Source organism: Eleutherodactylus coqui, chromosome 2 (genome assembly GCF_035609145.1).
Source record: "Eleutherodactylus coqui strain aEleCoq1 chromosome 2, aEleCoq1.hap1, whole genome shotgun sequence".
NCBI classification, from domain to species: domain Eukaryota; kingdom Metazoa; phylum Chordata; class Amphibia; order Anura; family Eleutherodactylidae; genus Eleutherodactylus; species Eleutherodactylus coqui.
Genome location: NC_089838.1, coordinates 36,554,001 through 36,569,379, shown reverse-complemented (window position 1 = coordinate 36,569,379; position 15,379 = coordinate 36,554,001). Strand labels below are relative to the sequence as shown.

The 15,379-nt window shown below is 43.7% G+C and overlaps 1 protein-coding gene across 1 annotated transcript in view; it reads right to left on the bottom strand.

Annotated features, from left to right (window-relative positions):
- Positions 1 to 15,379, bottom strand: part of CANX (calnexin) — a 41,381-nt gene that overhangs the window by 11,572 nt on the left and 14,430 nt on the right. The window contains exons 4-13 of the mRNA XM_066590572.1: positions 13,573 to 13,631; positions 10,746 to 10,887; positions 7,635 to 7,716; positions 7,349 to 7,541; positions 6,162 to 6,351; positions 4,572 to 4,685; positions 4,335 to 4,491; positions 2,442 to 2,657; positions 1,701 to 1,820; positions 484 to 649 (exon numbers count right to left, since the gene is read on the bottom strand). Coding sequence (XP_066446669.1) covers positions 484 to 649; positions 1,701 to 1,820; positions 2,442 to 2,657; positions 4,335 to 4,491; positions 4,572 to 4,685; positions 6,162 to 6,351; positions 7,349 to 7,541; positions 7,635 to 7,716; positions 10,746 to 10,887; positions 13,573 to 13,631 — 1,439 coding nt within the window. The remainder of the gene's footprint in view (positions 1 to 483; positions 650 to 1,700; positions 1,821 to 2,441; positions 2,658 to 4,334; positions 4,492 to 4,571; positions 4,686 to 6,161; positions 6,352 to 7,348; positions 7,542 to 7,634; positions 7,717 to 10,745; positions 10,888 to 13,572; positions 13,632 to 15,379) is intronic.

The window sequence follows — 15,379 nt, the reverse complement described above, 5'->3', positions numbered from 1 at the left end:
TGTTATATTAACTTATTTTTCATAGCCTATTTAGCTGCTCCTTCTGCTTGCATACAAGCTAGTTAGCTTGGTGTCTGCAAAAGGATGATAGCTAGTAGGCGGACCCAATACTTTCCTGCTTTGTGTCCACCACCTAGTGGCAGTAGCTATATCCTAGGTCTTCAGCTGTGTCCACCAATGAAGACAAAAAAGGTTTTACGGTAAGTTCACAAACCACCTGTCAACAGGATAGTCAAAAAGGGGTCCAACCAGTGGGACCCTACCGATTGGGAGAACAGGTCACTTGAGCCCTCAAAGTGAATGGAAAGTTGGTGTTAATGCATGACTAACAATCCATTCACCGTCTATGGAAATAGGCAAGCAATACACCCAGCTGTCTTTTTCCGTTTCATAAGACTATGAATGGAGCCGTTACCCCCTGCCATATCCACAGAATAGGTGCTAAGTGTGCATAACCCCTTCAACACGCAACTTATCTCTTACCCTGCTCTTCAACCTGCTCCTCCTCAGCCTGCTCTTCCGCAGCCTCATCATCTTCACCTTCACCTTCCTTGTTTGCTTCTTTTTCCTCTTCCTCTTCTTCCTCCTCCTCCTTTACATCAGGCTGTGGGGCATCAGTCTTCTTGTGGCTTGCTTCAGCTGTCGGCTTCTGTAAACAAATCAGTAAGCATCTGTCAGCTGACGTTACCAAGTTATAGTAGCATTAGAGATGAGCGAACGTACTCGTTTCGAGTAATTACTCGATCGAGCACCGCGATTTTCGAGTACTTCCGTACTCGGGTGAAAAGATTCGGGGGGGCGGGGGGGGGAGGCGTGGCGGAGCGGGGGGTAGCAGCGGGGAACAGGGGGGAGCCCTCTCCCCCCCCCTCCCCCCACTCTCCGCTGCAACCCCCCCACTCACCCACGGCACCCCCCGAATCTTTTCGCCCGAGTACGGAAGTACTCGAAAATCGCGGCGCTCGGGCGAAAAAGGGGCATGGCCGAGTAGGTTCGCTCATCTCTAAGTAGCATACAGCCCAAGTTGGGCAAAAAACAACTTCCTACATATTTGCATAACATACATCAAAATCTTACCACCACAAAACAAAATATATCAAGTCACAAATACTTTGACCCAGGTATTCGTTAATTGCTGTCTGATAATGCTGTACAGAATGAGGACTTAACTGGAAACAAGGCTGGTTAATGGGAATGAGAACAGAATGAGAATCTCAATTCCAGTTTACCCGAGCGATGAGCTACTGCTCGTTAACAATCGTGCAGTACGCGTTCACTTATCATTCAGTGAACAAGAGGTGACCGATAGGTGTTTAAACCAGCCACAAGTTAACGAGCTGGTGCTGATTTTTACGAATGCTGAAACTGAATACCGAACGAGAACCTCCCGTTGGCTCGTGTTTAAACTAAACGATTATCGTTCACTTTCACGATTTTGTGAACGATAATCGTTCCGTGTGAATGCACAATAATACGACCTGCCGAGTAAACAGTATACCGTGAAAGCCTTTTAAAAATTAACCCCTAAAACTGCATTAAACTCTAGTTGTGTGGTCCTCAAGACAGCCAGTATGTGTAATATAAAGTGAAAATGAAAATCTGACACTGGAAAACTTGTCTGGATACAGGGGTGATCTTTGGGAGAGGCTTCACTGTATATAAAAAGTGAAAGAAGGCGATTTCTTTATAGCCCTTTAACATACCTTGCTGGAGCAGCAGAACAGAATGACCAGGAAGACTGGCAGCGCCACAGTCAGAATGTAGACTATCCAAAGCCATGGCCTTTCCTCAGCTGCAGCCATCATTTGTCCAACAACACTGGGCTAAAAATAAAAGGAAATAACGCAAGTCAGAGTTTGTTAGCAGCCTCACACATTGTTTGTATCATCATTTTGACTGCTTCATTAAAGGGGTGTCCAAGCTTTAAACTATTGATGATCTATCATCAGAATAGGTCACTAATAGATTGGCAGGGGTTAATGCCGCACAGCCCGTTTAACTAAAGCTCCATGCTGGTTGCACCATTTAGCTAGTCCTGCTCAGCAGCGGATACAATGTAGGCAATGCTGTGGATTCCAGACTGATACACTGCAGCAAGCTAAGATTTGCGCAGCAGCTGTTGATCTACTTAGCTCACAGAGCATTGCCTAGACCGGATACAAATATAGTCCCTTCTCGTCTGAGCAGATTTGCAGTCTCTGAATGTAAACACCACGTGTTCTCATCCAGCAAAGCAAAACCTTAAAAATGGTGAAAAATTGAAGCACAAAGTATATTAGCCAGTTGTACAAATCCAAAGCCATTTGCAGATTTCCTTAAAATACAAGCCTACTGCATCCAGAAGATCAAAACGTCACGCTGGATTTATTGACAGACTATCGGCAAGTAACCCTTTGCAATAGAATGCTATAATGTACTATTTGCTGCAGGCAGTAGCGACTTACCTCAGCAGCGCCATCCGCTGCCTTCTTCAGGCCCCATCCATCATTTCCCCATTGTTCAGCCACAGCTCTATCTGAGCAGATGATGAAGTTGTCAAAGAAAATATCAGAAGTCATGGACCACAATTCCAGACCCATGGCAAAGAATGGAGTCATCTTGAATGGTTCCAGGTCCTCAAAGAAATCTGGATTAGAGATTTTGCGAGGTTTCCAGACTCCCTGCAAAGAAAAGTGACAATGCTGATGTCTCTGAAGACTTTCCGCAGCTTCCACACTGAAGTCTACAAGATGATTAGAGCAGAGGGTATTTGGTAGACACATGGTGATAAAGGCACCTCGCAGTGGTTAGTACAGGGTAATAGTCAAATCATAAGGTGTGCCAACTGACAATCGCCAAAATTCATCACTTTACAGTTAACACAACTGACTTGCAGCTTTAGGACCCTAGATCCAAACCCAATCATGGTAGCCATCACATGGAATTGGTAGGATTTCCCCACACTTTTATGTGTTTAAGGGCAAGCACTAATTTTAAACTCCATTTAACCCCTTAATGACATGGCCTATTTTGGGGTTGAGGACCAAGCGATTTTTTGGTATTTTTCCATCTCCATTTTTCAAAAGCCATAACTTTTTTATTTTTCCGTGGACGCGGCCGTATAAGGGCTTGTTTTTTGCGTGGCAATCTGTAGTTTTTATCGGTGCCACTTTTGGGTACATAAAAAAAAATAAAAATTTGATGATATTGTCTATGATAACCGGGAGAGAAAACGCATCAATTCTGCCATAGATTTCCTTTTTTTTTACAGCGTTAATCATGCAGCATAAATGACACACTAAATTTTTTCTGCGGGTCGGTACGGTAACAACGATACCAAAATTGTTATTTTTTTTAGGTTTTTACACTTTTTTGCAATAAAACCCCTTTTTGGAATTTTTTTTTCTCTATAGCTGCATTCAAGTCCTGTAACTTTTATTTTTCTATGCACGGAGCTCTATAAGGGCTTATTTTTTGCGAGACGAGCTGTAGTTTTTATTGGTACCATTTTGGGAAATGTATGGCTTTTTTGATCACTTTTATTGCATTTTTTGTGGGGCAAAATGCTAAAAATTAGCATTTTGCCTCTGTTTTTTAGCGTTTTTTTTCGTACAAAATAAAAAGCATGTTCAACTTTTGTACACGTCGTTACGGACGCGTCAATACCCAATATGTGGGGTTTTAATTTTTTTTTATGCTAATATTAGAAAAAGCATTAAAAAATGTTTTACATTTTTTTTAACATTTTTCTTTTTTTTTACACTATTTGAGTCCCTCTGAGGGACTTGCAGCACTATGCCTATGATCGCTGTCATAAGGCATGGCAGAGCTACTGCTCTGCCATGCCTTATCGCTTGTACAGCGATTATAGGCACAGGCAATACAGGACGCCAGTGTCTGGCGTCCTGTTGCCATGGTGACAGGCTGGGCTCTCGCGATAACATCGCGAGAGCCGGCCGGAGACACGGAGGGAGCGCGATCCCTCTGTGAACTCTTTCCCTGCCGCGATCTACTTATGCCCCTGCCTCTTTCCCTGCCAACATATCTACTTATGTTGCAGCGGGACGCCGGCTGTGACTGACAGCCGGCTGCGGGATAGCGCGGGATCATATGTGATCTCACGCTATCCCCAGGACGTACCGCTACGTCCTGTTGCGGGAAGGGGTTAACAGCAAACCAATGAGCAAACTTTGCAGAAAGCAGATGTCCCGACTTACAGGAAGATACAGTAGGTTTTGATTTGAGGCCCAGTCAGCGACTACAATGTGTGTACAGCCATGCAGAATGTGAGGGCTTTATTTGCATATCAGGAAATAACCTTAGAAATTGTAAACCGCCTATATACAAAAATATCAAACCTGGTAATTGGGATTATCAATCATTGGTGCCTTCCATTTTCCTTTGAAGTTAGGGTTGTCAATTGTTGGCCTCTGCCAGACTCCACAGCCTGGTGCAGATGCACATTTGGGGTTTGCTACCTGCGGCGCTTCCCATTCTCCATCCATATCTTCATCCCTATTAAAGGAAGTGTGAAATATTGAAAATAAACGCAGACAACGACAATAGGTATGTGACAAGATACCACAGAAACACACCAGTCTTCAGGCTTCTCAGCATCAGGGTCAGCGATGTACTCCGGCTCATCATCCAGCCAGCCTTCAGGTTTGACTGCGCTTTCATCTGGGATCTTTGCAGGAGCGTCTTCATCCCTAGACCAATGAATAGAGCAGTGAGAAACGCATTTCCATTTAAACACACTGAATTGGACTGAAGTGATCCAGATCTTTACCCCACTGGTTACAGACAAGATGCAGATGCCTGAGTATCCATTGTCTTATTGACAGGAGGTGGAAAGGGGTTGATTGTTCCTATAATTTATAGATACACTCCGGATACAGAGTGGCAATGATGCAGCCAAAAACTTAGCTGATAAGATATCACAAGGTGGTGTGGTTTTCAAAAAAGTCGGTCAATAGCAGCATGAATTTCAAGTTTTACCCACAAAGCTATGTGACCATTAACACTTTGAAAACTTTGGAAAACTGCATGTTGGTGGACTTTTCTGCAGCTCTTAAAGCAGCAGAAACACTAAAATGCCCCCGGGGTGATTTTCCATACTAGCAGCACACTGGGCACATAAGCATTTTGCTTCATTCCATCCAACTTTAGGCCAGGCTCACAGATGCATTTGGATTGCGGAATCCACTATTTGTGTCTGCATGATCCGTAGTAAAATGTGGGCATTGAAAGGCATGTATATTTTGTTTTCTCCTTCACATTCGCCAATAGGCATTGCGTATCTCGCAAGCGGAAGAAAATTTGCAGCATGCTCTATTTTGCTGTGGATGCCTATGTCATCAATGGAGGCTGTCCGACCCACAGCCCATACGCTAAGCGATGACGCAGGAAATACAAGCAAAAAGAAATTACTGCGCATGCCTGCCGTTGAGCCGCCGCAGTCTTTCACAATACAGTAATAGCAGGTACGCAGGGTGACCGGCCAGGCTCACAGCTGGAATCCGCTGCCACCCTCCCGCATGCAGAATTCGATCCGCCCGTGAGAGCCCGGCGTTAGTGTCCGGGTCTCTCCATGAGGAAACTCTACCAGAGGTCCGTGTTCATGCACAGTGGGAAAGATATGTCATAAAACACTGAAGTGTTGTGCGTCTGACTGCGGAGAACTCTATTCCAAACAATGGATTGGTTTTACTCCTGTTCACAAAGCGGTCAAGTCTGCAATCTCTTCCTATCCATACAAAGTACAAGTGACAGAAAATGCTGTGTAAAAACTGTCCTGTCATCTGCACATTCACTGCCTCTAAATTGCAAACGGGCCAGAAGCCGAATCCATGTCCTTGATGAAGATTTCTTTACGTAAAAATGGAAGGCACTAAAATAGACATTAACCCTTTCCAATCCAATTTGTATCCTGGTTTTCCTAGGGGGGCTTACTCTTTTTCTGCTGTTATACAACAGCGCTATCTGCTGGCTAAAGCCAGTACTGCATGAGGTGACACGTTGGATAGGCTCCGACAGCAGAGAGGCTGGCAAGATACAGTAAGAGAACCCCGACGGACGTCTTCCAACATCGGAGCTGTACAGCCTTAAATCATAATGTCTTCAGACGTCAGACAGTGGATTGGAAAGGGTTAAATTAGTCCCATCCGAGCACTGCAGTCACTAACCAGTCATCAGGCTTCACAGCATCAGGATCAGGTATTTTAGGTCTCTCATCCCAATCTTCAGGTTTCTTATCGTCAGGATCTTCAATTTCGCTGGGTGGGTTGACCGGGGGATTCACATCATTAAGCAGGCTGCCAGTGTTTACAACAGTTTGGTCAACCAGGATTTCATAAGTATTGTCTGGATTCAAAACTGAAAAGAAAAAATAAGGATACAGTTCAGTTTCTACACTGCAAAAAGTGTTACGCATTACCGCATTACATGGGCACTTACAAAAAATAAAAAAAAGGTGGCCCCTTTAGAGATTACTTGCCAGACTTTTACATCACAAGCCGTTGAAACAAGCGGTTTTACAAAAACCTTGCATGAAGAGAAATCCTCCTCCTTTCCTCCATCTTTGGCTACAGACCAGCAGTGTGCACCAGCCTGATATCGCTGCTCAGACAGGAAGCCCGGGAAAGGGGTGGGGCTTAGTCTCCATTGGCTATGGTGGAGTCCAAGTTGGGCAATGCTAAATGATCTGAAGCAAGGAATCGGAACAACCCAAGAATTACACGTAGAATAAGGCCTCATGTCCATGGGCGGATTTGATTTGCAGAATCCACGTGGATGATCCCCAATTCAAGCCACCCATAGGGAGACATGGGCGCCCGCAGCTTAATTAAAGCATGCAGATTTGTTTTGCGGACCTCTTGCCCCAGAAAACAAATCGCAGCATGCTCCATTTTGCTGCGGTTCCCGCAGACTGCTTCCATTAAAGTCAATGGAAGCAGTCAATGGATTCCCCCTGGTACACTTCATTAGTAGTCTTCAGTAAAGCCTTACCAGGTTTATTGCCCAACTTTTCCAAGACCCTGAAAGGCAAAGCACCTAGCTATGCTACAGTATAGAGGATTTACGACAGTTTAGGCAAATGTTTGAAGCTTCACATGGATTCTTGCCCAACTCTTCCATGTCCCCGAATATAAAATCTGACTGGTTGTCATAAGATATGAACTGGGGACTTATGAGTACACAACTGGAGTCTGGAAAAGCTGGGTAACAACCAGAAGTGTTATGATGGAGAGCATACGGATATAAAATACAAAGCACGCTCTGATACTATGACGGATACCCACAGTGTATCAGGCATTCACGGTCTGTGGTCACCACTGCAGATATAACAAGGTGTGAAATGACAATCGCTTACTTAAGGTGTAAAGATGCGTCTTCTTGTCAGTGAAGAAGGACTTTAGATCTGCATCCGGTCTCTTGGCATGCTTCTCCTCATACTCTCCAGTCTTGGGGTTCTTGTGACGGAAGATGAAGTGCAGTTTGTAATCCTCACCACACTTGTCAGGACCAAACATGATGGTGTAAGGAGTCTTATCATGGAAGTGATCCTGCAGAAAATAAAGATCACTTAGTTTAAGTGGCTTCAAACAAAAGATGAAACAACTTTAAGTCCTTGTCAGCGTGCCCCACATTAGACTTACCAGGTTTTGATCGGAGGTCTTGGACAGCAGCTTCACATACGCGCCTCCACATTCTATTCCACTCTGGAAATTCACTTCATACCTTAAAACATGAAACAATTCTACTATAACACATAGACCATAATAGGCTGATGCACAAATGGTACATGGTTCCTACCAGCACATGCCTTTACCTTCATTGCCACTGGCTAATTAGCAAAACAAAGACTTAAAGGCCCTTTTACACACAAAGATGGATCGCTCAAAAGATGGCTTTTGAGCAATCATTTTGCATTAACTAATTGGTACTAATGCCAATTAGTAGCTTATGAATGCGTTTGAGCCGCTGGGAGCTGTATTCAGAGAACAGCAGGTGGTCTGTTCTCTGAATACATTCCCTTTGTTCTGTCACAGGGCTGACAGCTGAGACAATGTTATCAGCGTTCCCTGTGGTGAACACAGTGTGAAGTCCCTGCCATCAGCTCTTCTGCCGTAACAATGGATTTTATGCTGAACATAAAATCATCGTTCGTCACAAAAGGTATGCGCGCTCAGTGCAGGGATAGACTTCAGACTCCCACAATAATTCCAACTGTATTCAGAATGATGAGCAGCATATGGGGTGCATACAGAAAAATGTAAAAAAACTTCACATAATCAAAGCTGTCTTTATTGGGTCCACAGCATACAGCCATCTTTTCGACCACTGCTGTTTTTCTTAAGCATGCGTGACAAAGACAACAGCAGTGGTCGAAAACGTTGCCTGTATGCTGTGGACCCAAGACTGCTTTAATAGTGCACGAGTGTCCATAACAGCAACCCTTATAATGGTAGAAAGGGGCACCTCATCCCATATGGCACTTCACAAAGATGTGAGAGGTGTTCATCTACGCATGCGGCTCTATCCATTGTAGTTTATGAGAGTTATAAATGCTCAGCTGTTATCACAACACCCATAGTCTAAAACTGAGAGCTACGTACAAGTATTCTCTACTGTCAAGTTCTGATGAGGAAGAACCCCATTCTCCCAACAGGAAGGAGTTTGAGAAGTGGAACCTGCACCTATTATACATTTATGGTATATGAGGTTTTGTGAATAAATCATATTCCAGAAGATTTCACTGGTTTGCTCCAGATTGGATATAATTGGAAGCTTCATGCAGGAATATATGTATTTGAACTCATGTTATCCGTCAGCCCCCTCTGGTTTATTCAAAGGAAGTACAATACAGATATACTGAATATGACGCACCAATTACATGCATGGCCCTCCCATCATAACAACTCATGATTGGCCTAGTATGTAATGACGGTGATGATTGACCTATGTTTACGCCCCAGGTGTATGTTGCTATGTGAACACGTAATTCCTATATACCCAAGTAGCATAGACTTTACTAATATTCCAACCTGGACAAAAAGTATGCAGTCAGAGACAAGTTCCTCCCCTTGCTAGCGAGCTATGAGAACCGTACGTGGAAGCTTCAACTTCTACATACCAACCTATAATATTGAGCGAGTTAACCATTTAACTGCTAGCTATTTCCTATGAAGGTGGATATAGATATATATTTGCCTAGGCTGATATAAGAAACACATTTATATTATTAGTACAATACTCTTGCATAAGTGCCTCAAATGTTACCCTCTAAGTGATACTGCAGACCTTCGGACTAGATGAACAATGTCCTCCTCGGACCAGAAAAGCTTCTGCATATCTGCTATAGGCTAGCTGTTATATAGCTTTACATGCAAAGCAGATATAACCGATACCATTGTATCAAAATGTTTCCGACAGACTTCTCTTCTCTCCCTCATAGGAGCAGAATCTCGATTGCAGGTTGTGAGACCATCGGACCGGGACTGACTGATTAAGGCTGCCTGTCCACGGGCGTTGCGGTATCCCGCGGTGGATTTTCACAGTCAGCATACTGCGAATTGCCGGCTGCGAGTGGAGAATCGCAATGATTCTCCGCTCTTGGACAGGGAGGGCTGCGCTTTCCATAGCAACGCTATGGAAAGCGTGCATTGCGTTACCCCGCGGCCGGATTACCACCGCGGGGAACGCAATTCAAAAACGCCTGTGGACAGGCAGCCTAAGAATAGAGTGACAGAAAGGTCCTCAAATGAATGGTACAGTATTAGTTTTAATGGGACTGCTAAGACTAGGTCAGCGCTTGAAATCTCCTTTCTCCAGCATTTCCATTAAGATAAACAGAGTGGTACTGCTCATTTGGGGACCCCGGTCTCGTAATGGATGTAAATTTCAGTATTTTGAACCCTATTGTTTTTATATAGCTATCCCATAGCCGATCGATAACTTATTTTTGTGAAAGAACCTCCTTAAAAAGTTAGGCTGGGATGCCATGACAATGTAAAGGGGTTGTCTAGGGTTAGAAAATCATGGCTGCTTTCTTCCACAGCGCCACCCTTGTCCATAGGGTTGTGTGTGGTATTGCAGCTCAGCTCCATTGAAGTGAATGGGAGTGGTGTCAGCTAACTCTGGACAACTCATTTAATTCATCACTGCAAGGTGAAAATGTACATCATGGGAGAGAAAGGATTCCTGTGACAAAGATATTTTGGTTTGGCTTAGAGTACATAGTAATGTAGTATTTTAAGCTGAACAAAAAAAACAACTTGTGTCCATCCAGTTCAGCCCATATTCCTGCAATGTTGATGCAGAGGAAGGCAAAAAACTCCAATGAGTCATGTTGGAAGGTCTGTTAAAAGGTCAGATACTGACTCATAGGGTAGCTACCACTTCAAAAGGTGGTGCTGTGGAGGACCATTTCATCATTCATTTCCACTGCTTTTTCCCCCAGAGACCACCACATGGCCTATATAAGACCCCCACCCCGAACCCATTTGAACACACAAAAGCATAAGTCACACCAATAATGAGTAATGATCGTCAGGATACAAATCACCACTATACAATGACTTTAGAGATCAAAACTGCAACCTGTAAGCTCCCTCCATTCTTCCAATAAGAGCAGCTGAGATGAGGCCGGACATAAAACAGACCTTCCAAGATGTTAACTAGGCAATCTCCAGGACGGAAGTCATGGTTAAACCTGAAGCTGAGCCTTCTGAACACTCATGGCTCTCAGAGGACAGCGCTGCACTTACTGCACAACTAAAGGCTTCTTATCAAAGACGAACGGCTTCTTAAGCTTGATGGCAATTGCATGATGTTTGGCGCGTGACACCAGCACGAGTCCTTTGTCCCCGGGGAGTTTAGTTTCTCTCATCTCAGCCACTTCCCATTTGCCTAAAGGAAAATAGAGACAGCAGATATCAGCTTCTTGTACACTACAATAAAGGCTCATTACTACGACGATCGTTAAACGAACTTGTCAGCTCATCTACATCGCCCTACGTGAGGGCGGCACAGAGGAACGAGCCGAGAACAGAACGGCATATATGATTAGGAGAGCCAGCGAGTCGTGTTTTCCTCACCCACACAGGCTTATATGTAGACCTGCGGCTCCAGGGAAAGCCGTCAGCCTGTGTGGGCGAGGGGATCAAGACTAGCTGTCTCTACGAAGAGTTATGTCAGGGTTAAGGGCATCGGGCTATTCTGTAACAACGCCCTTCCATTTATTACTTTTGTTTCAAATGGATCCATGAACGCAGTGTTTCCCCAACTTCAGTGTTTGGGGGCAGCCCAGCAGGTCATGTTTTAAGGATTTCCTCAGTATGGCACAGGTGATGTAATTATTATCGGTCCCTCAGACATTGCCGCAGGTGTTCTTACTATAGTAGATCCCAAAAACATGATCTGTTGGTGGTCCCTGAGGACTGAGTTGGGGACCCCTGCGTTAACGGATCTACATTATTCCAATGGGGAGCCCGTCATGTTTATGTGCTCTTATGTTAAGTTTCAGAAGCCAGTTCTCAGTTTTGCTTTTTATTTTGGCCTGGACCTGTGATGGAGGAGTCACAAAGATGTGAACAGACATACAGGCTACAGACACTGTTGGGGGCAAATATTTTTCACTTACGTGTAAAGGCATGTATTTTGGGTAGACGATAATAGTGTTTAAAACTAGTTGTCAGTACAGCCTCCCTGACTGATCCATCAATACTTTGGGCAAGCTCACATAAGCGATTTTGCACAGCATATTACGAGCAAAATTTTTGTATACGTAACACACAGTGAATAGAATCCACTGATTTCAATGGCTTAGTTCACAACCTTTTTTTTTTTTTTTAAACACAATGTGCGACCGAGTGAAAAAATAAACAGCATGTCTTATCTTGGTGCATATTTCGCATTGCATTAGCCCTTTAAATTCAATGGGCGCGCATAAATCCATGCAAAATATGCAGAAAGCCATTGTATTTGCTGCATATATAAGCACAAAATCAATGCGATTGTGTGGGTTTTTGTGTGTGCAAATACAGAGCAGGCATAATAAGTGCTCTCTATTATGTTCACAGTGTTTTTTGGCAAAATCCGCAGATTCAATATCAAATCCATAGTGAAAACCGTATCAAAGGGGTTTAATTAGTTTTAACTGAAATCCAAGCCACAGTAAGCTCAGTGTGGATTTTTTTCTGAACACGGACCACAACTCTGTGTGCCGAAAAAGCAGCAACATAGTTTAACACGCAATCCACATCGGAAAATTGAAATGCGGATTTTGCCACCCGACTGGACGAAATCTGCTTCTGGATCCATAACTCAAAAATATAAGTCCTGAGCAACCTCGCAGATTTTCATTGAAGCCCACAATAAACAAAAAAAAAAAACAGATGTGGATTTAGCTCCTGTGAAAATAGCCTAATATGTTTATAAAGTCTCAATATTTTCCCAATAGCAGCAATAAAATGTAACTGTGCTTTTGAAAAAAATTTACCTATCGTTAGGGACAAGTCAAAAGCTTTGGTCGCTGGAGCTCCGGCTGTTGAGCCCTCCCCCCCCCCCCCTAGGAAAGAAGCAGCCGCAGCACCCGTCCAGGCATAGTTTGTTACTGCTGGCTAAAGACGGGCCCATAGACCTTCTATTGAGTTAGTCTTCAGCACTGCAGATGCGTTTTTTTAGCTCCTTGTAGGAGTATCAGCACACAGACCAATTCTTTTACTCAACACTATTGACATGTCAAAAGCCGTTACAGTTTGAGTATTTCAAACATTACATAACTGGCCAGACCAAAGACACCCGAACAGTATCCAGTGATTGTGAGGTCAGCTTTAACCCTTTCCAATCCAATTTGTATCCTGGTTTTCCTAGGGGGCTTACTCTTTCTGCCGTTATACAACAGCGCTATATGCTGGCTAAAGCCAGTACTACATGAGGTGACACGTTGGATAGGCTCCAAAAGCAGAGATGCTGGCAATATACAGTAAGAGAACCCGACGGACGTCTTCCAACATCGGAGCTGTAGAGCCTTAAATACTAATGTCTTCAGATGTCAGACAGTGGATTGGAAAGAGTTATAGGTCACCAATTTCCACGTAAATAAGCTTGGCAGAACTATGTAAAGCAGACAAGAAAACCCAGTTAAAGCATTAGGCTGCCTGTCCACGGGCGAATTTTCATTGCGTTCCCCGCGGCGATAATTCGGCCGGAGGGAACGCAGTGATCGCTTTCCATAGCGTTGCTACGGAAAGCGCAGCCCCCCCCCTGTCCAGGAGCGGAGAATCATAGCGATTCTCCGCGTTGAGCCCATCAGTCACATAGGCTCATTGCAGAGAACCGTCAGCCGTCTCCTGCTCCCCGGCGGTGGCCCGTCGCATGATATCGCTATGCCCGTGGACAGGCAGCAAAACTCAACAAGGGTTTTCAGAATGAAGAATAAGGCCAATGTAAATAATTGGTTTAAAGGGGCAATACATAAACTTCCACAGGCCCACCAGTTTTCAAAATGAATTTGCTGCCACCGGTTTTCATGTAGCACCAGCCATCAGATGTTAATGGTTTTTCAATTTAGGACATATAAGAAGTTCCTACCATCATATTTGGCGATCTCGTCATCGGTGTCATCCTTTTTGGCCTTAGAAAGAACCCACCTATAAAGAGACAAGACATTCGTTATAGGTGGAACACATAACCCAACAAAAGGTGTTGTCCAGAGTGGGGGATAACTGGCTGAATTGTCTCTATGTTGTACACACTGCAGCAAAAAATGACAACTTTAGGCTGTGGGTCAGTACCATTACTAGGATACTAAATATAAAAAAATATATATATATAAAAAAATATAAATACATATAGTTTTTTTTGCTGTACTACATTACCAATTTAAAAGGTCTTTGGAGAAAAATAATTTTCTGCCTCCATAACTATTTTTCCATTAACATAGCTGTTCGAGGCCTCATTTTTGGCAGGATGTACTGTAGTTTTTTATTGGTACCATTTTGGAGTACATGACTTTTTGATAGCTTTTTATACATTTTTTTTAAAGTTTAAACTTGGTGGCCGTATGGGGTAAATAACACGTTACTTTGCTAGAGCAGTCATATGGATGCAGTGATGGTTAATGTGGTTTTAGGCTTTATTTAGATTTTTTATTAAAGATATGGCAAACGTTTTTTGAGGTCTTTTCTTTTTAATTAAAAACACTTTTATTAAACAGATTTTTACCTTTTTTTTAGTCCCGGTAGGGCACAAGAACTTGCAATGGTTTGATCGCTCCTGCAGTATGATGTAATACCATTACATTACACCACAATTTGACAGGCCATTTATCAAGGCACACAACAGGGGTGCAGTCCGGGTGTCATGGCAGCCTTAGGCCTTCTGAAGACTCCCAGGGCTGGCATGACTGCTTGCCTATTAACTCATGGTATGGTACGTCTTTAATATGAAGCCTGTTAAAGTATAATACAATACTATAGTATTTTGTTATACTGTAAAGATGAACAATTGTAAGAGCAAGTCCCCTTTGCGGTCTAAAAAAGTAAAGTAAAAAAGACTCATGTCATTGCATGGCTGTGATTGGCTAACGCAGCGCCGGCTTTCATTGGCTAACTCAGCATGGCGTCAGCCAATCAGAGCATTAGCTTTCTGGACCTCAATGGAAGCCAGCTGTGCATAGCCTGCACAGGATCACAGCATGCTGCGATTTCTCACCCGCGAGCGGAAAATTGCAATCGATTTCCGCTCGTGGGCAGGAAATCACAGATTGTCATTGCATGCTAATGGCTGGAATTGCTGCGGAATCCGAAGGTGGAATCGTGCTCCGGATTAAGCAATGCAAATCTGCCCGAGTGCAGGAGGCCTTAGTTTAATTTTTTTACAGTGTGAATATCATAACCAAAGAATGTGACTTGGACACAGGAGCATTAATAACCCACGAAAGGGTTAACTTTTGACTAACATTCACTTGATCGTTTGTACAATATATCAGTAATGCAGTATATTGTACATGTCAATGCTAATCTATTAAGTCCTTCACCACACCCCAGGCTGTCATAGAAACCCATCAGCATCACCCCAACCCCTTGCAGGGATGAAAGGAATGATAAGGCAAAGGAGGGGTCCCCGCTATCATCTTAGATGCTGCAGTCCTTATCGACCAGAGCATCCAAGTGGTTAAATGTTGAGGGTAGGTGTCAGCTACTTCATATAGCTGGCACCCACTGGGTATGGAAGGTTTGCTCCAGGGCCCACACCATATCAAACCCTCATGGGATTGACAAGGCAACTGTTAAATGGATACACAACTGGCTGTTTGATCATACTCCGTGGTCATAAATGGCTGCACAGCCAACTGAAAGAATGTGTACCACAAGGTTCTGTCCTATGCCCAGTGTTG